This window comes from Pundamilia nyererei, unplaced genomic scaffold (genome assembly GCF_000239375.1).
Source record: "Pundamilia nyererei isolate P.nyererei 1_Seehausen unplaced genomic scaffold, PunNye1.0 scaffold00047, whole genome shotgun sequence".
Classification (NCBI taxonomy): Eukaryota; Metazoa; Chordata; class Actinopteri; order Cichliformes; family Cichlidae; genus Pundamilia; species Pundamilia nyererei.
Window position 1 is genome coordinate 184,111 of NW_005187448.1, and position 8,163 is coordinate 192,273.

Below are 8,163 nucleotides of genomic sequence, written 5' to 3' on the forward strand. Positions count from 1 at the left end.
AAGCCAGAATCGATTTTAATCGATAAATCGATTATAAAAACCCACCCCTAAATTAGACTCGAATGAAGATGGATGCGAACAGGGGGGTATGACAAGAGCAAAAAACCACCTAGATGTGGTGGTGGTGGTGGGGGCGAAGGCAGAGAAAGATACCAAGAGGACAGCAGATGCTGGAAAACGCACTTCCTCTCCTTAATAATTCCTCCTCCTCCCTGTCCCCCCATCTGCTCTCTCTTTGTCGTGTAAGTACTGCAAAAGCTAATCTCAAATGGCTATCCTATTTTACTCTCAGTTAAACACAGCCTTATTCTAAGAAATGATCTGAGGAAGAACAGATTTTCTGTGAAACATAACCATTTGCTGATAATAAATGTGGAGGAAATGACATTTTGCTATAGTAAATGACCAGTAACACTTGCTAAATGGTTGGTTAAATGACAGAGAAGGTCATATGTCATTTGCAGTTAAGAACACTACATATTACATAGATGGCAGTAACGGGCTGTTAAAGGATATAGCATGCATAAGTAATTAATGGCTCTAGTTCAGGGGTGGGCAACTCCAGGCCTCGAGGGCCGGTGTCCCTGCAGGTTTTCGATGTGTCCTTGAACCAACACAGCTGATTTAAATGGCTAAATTAGCTCCTCAACATGTCCTGAAGTTCTCCAGAGGCCTGGTAACGAACTAATCATGTGATTCAGGTGTGTTGACCCAGGGTGAGATCTAAAACCTGCAGGACACCGGCCCTCGAGGCCTGGAATTGCCCACCCCTGCTCTAGTTGGACATTAGAAATCAGACTTGTGAAAAGCAGTGACAGAGTCATCTATACAATGAGAACTATTCATCATCTGCTGAGGATAACATCTTTATTAAGTGACAGATGGCTCGATGGCAATCTAATGTGCAGGAAACATGTCAGTAGCAGTTCTTAAAAAGGTCAGTAAAATCCCGAGTTGCTACAGCTAATCACCAGGTTGCCAACAATGCTGCCATCGGGTGTATCATCTCTTATCATTTAAGCGTTTAACCTAAACTGGAAACACCTTTCCTTCACTTATGATCTAGCTAGTCATATATACAGTTACAGAGATTGATGCTCATATTAAACAGGTCAAAGTTTCAAATAATTAGGTCAGTGTATATACGTGTACATACCTTTTGAGAGCAGGCTAAAAACAAAAGCTCATTCCTTGGACTACTCTACATTCCTAGTTTCCCTGTGAGGGGCAGTAAGTCAAAAGACAGTCAGCTGAAATGGACTTACTGCGAGACAAGCTAAAAAGGCTAGTTTCAGGCTGAACCAAGTTCCAGTATAAAACAAATAAAGATAATTTTAAAATTTTAATCATGGTGTTTGTAGCAAAGTTACCCTCGTAAAGAGCTTTATTCTACATGTCTCAGTCACACATTCATACAAGCACACCTAACTTAGATTAACACACATTCATACTCTGATGCTGCAACGAAGCATCAACTTGGGGTTAGTATGTTGCCCAGGAGACTTTGGCATGCGGACTGGAGCAGCCAGGGATTGAACGACCAGCCTCCCAATTAGTAGATGACCTGCTGTAGCTCCTAAGCTACAGGCATGCTGATAGAGTGCGAGAACAATTATATTCAGCTGGAAGTGAGTACAGTACATTGATATTAAAACACAGCCAGTGTTGGGAAGGTTACTTTTAAAATGTATTCCATTACAGAATACATGCCCCAAAATGTATTCTGTAACGTATGTAGTTACGTTACTCAATGACAGTAACGTATTCTGAATACTTTGGATTACTTAATATATTATCACGCTTTTTACAACAACGTGAATGTACTATTGCTGTGTGATTTATTACTATTACTGAAGGTCCGCGACTCCGAACTGTAGTAAAGGGACCTCTGACTAATACGGCGGGGTCCCTGTCGGCTCGTAGCCGAAAAATAGCTTTACTTTGTTGTGTGGGTCAACTTTGCTAGCAGAGACAGAGAGAGGCATTGAAAGGCTGCTCCAACGCAACTTATTGTTTTTGGAGGAAAACACGAACACAGTGTACAGTCGAGTCTTAATAGCTTACTTACAACTGGGCTCGTCAGGCTCTCTTCTTGGCTGCAGTGGTTATTATTATATTTACATGCTTCCAGCTCCCGTTTTTCCTCGATGACAACTCGTACCTTTCCACTCCCCTTTTTCTCCCTCCTCGCGCTCCCAGACCCATAACGTGTATGGCAGTCCATTCTCCCTGCAACACGGACTACACTGCCCATGATGCTACATTCTTTAGTGCGATGTGTTCACTGCTACAGATACACATGTGGTAAATGCAGACTACAGATACCATGGCAGTGCCAGGATTGTGAGTGATTGCTGAAAATGTTGAATTGTACTCACTCACTTTTTATTATTATTTGTAAATATGTGTACAAATGGTTGTTTTTTGTACTGTTTTTATCAATAAATCTCAGCAACAAAGGACATACACCCATGTGTGTTGATTTCTCCCTAAGATGGCAAACTGAAACACTCCAAGTTTCCTTGTGGCTCAGGAAACTAACCACTCCAAGTTGGTGACTTTTGGAGATTTATTTCCCTGGATGATTGAGAATGCATCAAGACGAACACAAAAGGAAGTTCACAGCTTTTAGCTGCCCCCCCCCTCCCCCCCTCATTCACACACCCCCACTCCCCTCCAGAATTCTCAGGTAACAACCTAATTTACATATGAATGACTAGCTTCCACTTGGCTGAAGCTAAACCCTAGCTAAACACCTACCAGCCATTTGGCTGGAAGGCGGGTTTTAAAGGTACAAAAGCCAAATGGCTGCTCTCTGGGACTCTATTTACAAGGCAGGCAGGAAAGGCGGCCTTATTTAAACACTATCTGGGAACGTGAAATCATCTCAACAACATCTCCCACTAAAGCTTGCACAATATGTAATTCAGGAGATACTCCATTGATTTTGAGAACAAAAGCTTAAATGCTGAGCAACACTTAATCCCATGTGCTAATTAAAGGCAGGGATGGTGCAGACTGCATCTCCTAAATGCTCAAAAAAAATATGCAAATCTATCATCATCTTTGGCACTTAGACCTTGATTTTACCATAGTAATAACTCTCTTGAGGATTAAAGCATCCAGGTGCAATATCATTATGAAAGCACTGATAAGACTTTTTAGTCATGCTGTTATAAAAAGGAGAAAAGCTGTCTATGGGATGTAGGGGTGCTTGAGCAAATCGCTGACCTCACAGCAGGCAAGCCAAAGAGATATCAAGTGCCTGAAGGAGTCATTTAGTACTAGTTAATGAGAACAGCACTGTCATGCTACAGTGGTCTGTTGGTGGGTACTATGGGGGTCTTGTACTGGGTGATGTTCGGGACACTGCACCACAATGCAGCTCAGAGAACAGCTAAGGTCACTCAGATTAACGCCTGACAGGAAATATGGCTTTTGCACCCAGACATGCACGTATATGCATACAGATGTGGATGTGCACATATCGTTAGCTTCATAGCATAAGTGCCTAAGTCATTTTTTTGTGATGACATAGGCAGACGGACAGGATGATGCAGCAGTGGTAGGGGAGTAAAGTTAGGCAAAAATCTCAATTTGACCAAAAAATGACTTAGGCACTTATGCTATGAAGCTAACGATATGCAAACAGACATACACCTTCCTTCCAGCAAGCATCTCATCTGGGTAATAGCTATTTCAGGAAAGAACACAGCGTCGGGACAAACACTGCCTCCAGCTCTACCCTCTGCCTATGCTCCCTCTGCTTCCCCTGCTCACCCTCTGGCCTTCCTCCTCACTGCTCCTCTGCTTTTCTCTTTTCCTCACCTATACATTTCATCCTCTCAAACTGCTTTTCTGGCTAATTTTCTGACTTTTCAGCCATCCTTCCATCTTCTCTTTGTCTCTTTTCATCCTTGCACCTGCGGTCATGTCACCACGGAGGCTTGCTCAGCAGACAAGCTTACAGTTAGTTAAGACTGGGTGGTGGGCAGCCCACAGTTGCAGAACTTTAAACAGATTTAGAGAATGTGTGCTGAGATGGATTGCATTAATCACAGAGAGGGTGAGAGAAAAAGGGGGACAGGGAGGGGTTAGTGGTAATGGATGGAGGCAGGGGAGTAGAGATGAGTGAAAAGGTCTAACAAACAAGTGAAGGGTGTGAGGGAAAAAGCCTTAGTTGGAGAGGTGTGAATGGCAGTGATGAGAGAAAGGAATGGACTCTGAAAATATGTGTCAGTGTGTGCACTGTATGTTTGCCAGCTCCAAATAAACCACTATCTATCTCACGAGAATAGAAATGGTCAGCTTTGCCCGCAGACTATGATTACTGGCCCAGTTTTGTTTGTGAGCCAGCCGATGCTGCTACCCAGTTTCACTCACAGACACATCACGATTTTACAAAGGTCTAAAGACCAGGCTAGACAGGATCTTTAAACCATCTACCATTTAAGTTTCTATAAATCTGTTTTTGAGTGTTTTTTATTGCTATACTTACAAGGGTGAAATCTCACAAGGACGGACTGAAAGAGAAAATTATGCAAAGAGGGGAAAATGCTGATATTCACTTCTCTGACAGGCTATCTTAGGATTTAGGATTGGGTTTTTGGATGAGATTTGAGTAATGATAACATTTAGCTTGTGGATTTAAAGGACTACTTTGGCTTGAGGGAACTGATATTTTACATAATAATAAGAGCTCATCCTGGGTGAACATAAAATTAATGCAGGCCATGGATATCCAGGGGGCAATGAAAAAACTCATTAACGTGGCTTTAAAACCTCTGAAAATCTTGCTTTTTCACCCTCAAATTACTATAATACTGATAATTCAAATGCACAAAAAGTCAAATAATCTTTGTCTTTAGGACGAATTTTTGTGATTTGATCAGATTTGTTTCACAATGGGAGCAGGATTCACCAACCGTAAGATGTTTAATTTTCACTCTGGTGTCACTAATCATAATAACAATAATACTTTATGAAAGTTTTATATTGTATGTTGCACCCAGAGCCTTTATTTATGTTAATAAATCTCATACTAATGCAGAAGTTTGGCGTTAGAGATGGAAAATGATTTTTGTCTGGTGTTTATACAATCGATCTGTTAATACTGCCATAATAAATGTGTTATTAATGATACAGCCAAGTGAATAACACTTCCCAGAGTTTAAACAAGGCAACATCAAAGTCAATCTTATCATTTGTTACAATGACCATTATTACAAAAACCTTAAAATGTAAACAGATTTAAAAGTTTGATTTAATTGATTCTTTTCCCTGGCGGAGAAATTAATCCCTTTGGAATTATGTCAGGAATTGCATCTGGCATAAAAATCTGCCAAACCTGCCACGGTGACGAATCCTTCTGAATAAAGGAGCAGGCAAAAATCTCTAAACGTTTTCACACATTTGCCCCTTTGTTTGGACTCCAGCCACGATCCTTTCTATGCACTACCTGTTAAAGTACATGTGAGAATGCTAAAGGCCAGTGTTGTCAGATCAGACGCTAAACAGTCCTTAACCTTCTAGTCCCCTAACATAAACTCCATGTAATGTCCCATTGTGCTGATTTGAGCTGATGTGAGAATAGCGCAGTAATTGACCAGGAGCGAGCGGTCGCCCTGTGTCTCTTGTCACTCTCATGCTCTGCTCAGGCAGTCTAATCCAAACCTGGCTGACACATCCTATCTCTCAGCGTGCTTCATGTAAGAAAAGAAAAATCCAGACAATGTCCTATTCTGATTCTTGCAGCATTTTACGTGTCACAACCCCTTACATCATCGTGACGCCTGTCGAAAGAGTTTGCAAAGTAACGTTTGGAGCCAGAGCCTAACTTTGAGGCGATGTGATCGCTGCGAAATTTGTAAAATCGAGATTATTACAGTCACGTTTGCTTGGCCAGTCTCGCACGTTTTCACTCAGCAGCACTGCGGCTGTCCTGAGGGAAAACTTTGCAGTGGCTGTTCGAGACCTCTGAGTTAATGAGGGATATTATACCAGATGTTCCAAAACTGTTTTCTGACCCTAGGTGGCTTATGAAATTGGCCTACATATGGCTACCATATTAAATACACTCAACAACCTTAGCCTGTCCACAGATCAATTATGAAAGTCAGAGACTTGCTACATTTATTTAAAAGAAGAAAAAAAACCACTTGTGGAGAGGAATCGAAGACAGAGGGACAGACAGGATCCCCCAGAGGATGCATGTGACTGGGTGGCTGAACTCCTCGCTCCAGGAAAAACAGCTACAAACATCCAAGAGGCAACACAGAAAAGAAGTTGTGCTGTGACTGGACTCTAAAAATGAAATGACTCATAAAACAATTTGGCCTGACAAACTTACTCCTAGGGCTATCGAAACTGAAAAAGTATAACCCCTCCTCTTTCATAATTTATCATGATATACAGCCAAACTGCCATGCGGAAAATGACATTAGAGTTTAAATCAAATACGGGACGTTCATAAAGGTAAATAAATGCAGCTGTGGGGGGAAAAACAGCTTCACAGGACTGAAATGCCTTGTATGAGATTTAGGGAAGGGTAATTTTATCCAGTGTAAGGAGGTCACTGACCTGCAGGAGCATGAGAATATCTACTTAATGTTGCACAAAAAGACGAGAGAAGATATAAATACTCTGGAGGAAAGAATCCCCCCAAAGTGAATCTATTTATTAAGTTAATGGAGAAATAGAGAATTTCAGTTTGCATATCAGACAGACTATTAAAGTTTGACAATACTCACTGGGAGCAGTGGGTACTGCATACTACTGCTAATGTGAAAATACTGTCAGTCAATGTAAATTATACAAACACGTTAATCTTAAAGGGATGACCTGAACCCTGTGGAGTCCTCCCCTCCTCTGAGGGGTGAGAGAGATGTCAGAGCTCCCCTGTGGGCTGGAGGTCTGGAGATCCAACCCTCTGGGACCCCGCTGAAGAGGAATAAAACTGTGTTCACCTGTACCTTCTGCGCCCGCCGCTTGTCTGCTCTCTGGTTCTGGTGATAGATGCGGCTAAAGTTGGACACGATGACAGGGACAGGCAGGGCAATTACCAGCACCCCGCTCAGAGAGCAGATTGAACCAAAGATCTTCCCCGCAATCGTCTTAGGAACCATGTCTCCGTACCTGCGGAAAGCGACAAGGAGAAAGAGATAATTAATTTAGTAAAACACCTATTGCATTTAATAAAATCTGTCTGCAGTAGCTCAACTTTCTAGTCAAGCACAGCCGACTTGAGGTCATTCATTCAAATCCCACAGAAGCACATGCTACTGTATTTCATGTTCAATTTATTTTAATTTGCCGGCTATTCATTCTTCCACTGCTTTCATCTTCTTTAAAGGCTTCTCTATGCTGCATGTATCAATGCCCACCAGAACAAGACTTGGCCTGCTGACTCTATTCCACCCGAAGGGAGAAAAAGAGACGCTCCAACCAAACCTCGTCTGTCACTGAACGGCATAGTAAAGTCCACTGACTCATTCACTGAGAGCAGATACTATTAACCTTTAGAGAGGAGAAAGAGGAGGACACTGTATGCCGGGGACATTTCCCAAAAGTCATTTAGCCCAATTCAGTCTGAAATATTTGCAAGTCAAAAGCAATTTCATCTTCAGTTCAAAGAGAGACAACACTACAATAACTATATTAAATCTCCCCCTTTTTTCCCAGTGAAGAAGCCATGCTGTAAGAATAAAGAATGAAAGGATGAAAAATATAGAAGAGAATAAATTCAAAAGCTAAAGAAAACACAACTTAAGCTGGGAAAGCAACCTTTATTTTTAATGGTGTTCATTTCTTATTCATGAGCAAAAAGAGCAAGTAATTTGTTCTTGTTTTCCAGCTAAACAACAAGTTTGACTGAATTCATTAGACCTGATCCAGCTAAGCCTACACATAAAACTTTGAAAAGACTTTTTCTTTATATTTAACCTTTATTTATTTGTTTTTCTTTATAGTCAAGAGCATGGCATTTGTGGTAAAGCACAGTCAAGCTATTCCTGTGCAGTAATCACACTAATGTACAGTACTTACACAAAACTGATGCATAAATACGGTGTGTGTATGTGGTCACTAAACCACCTACCAGTACTTGTTAAAGACAAGTTAGCTCTAGAGCATAGGTGTCAAACTCTGGCCCGCGGGCCAAATTTG

The 8,163-nt window shown here is 41.5% G+C and overlaps 1 protein-coding gene across 2 annotated transcripts in view; it reads right to left on the reverse strand.

Annotated features, from left to right (window-relative positions):
- The window catches only part of kcnd3 (potassium voltage-gated channel, Shal-related subfamily, member 3), a 115,085-nt gene that overhangs the window by 17,567 nt on the left and 89,355 nt on the right, over positions 1-8,163 (reverse strand). For both annotated transcript variants that reach the window (XM_005732459.2, XM_005732460.2), the window contains exon 4: positions 6,966-7,134. In XM_005732459.2, coding sequence (XP_005732516.1) covers positions 6,966-7,134 — 169 coding nt within the window. The remainder of the gene's footprint in view (positions 1-6,965; positions 7,135-8,163) is intronic.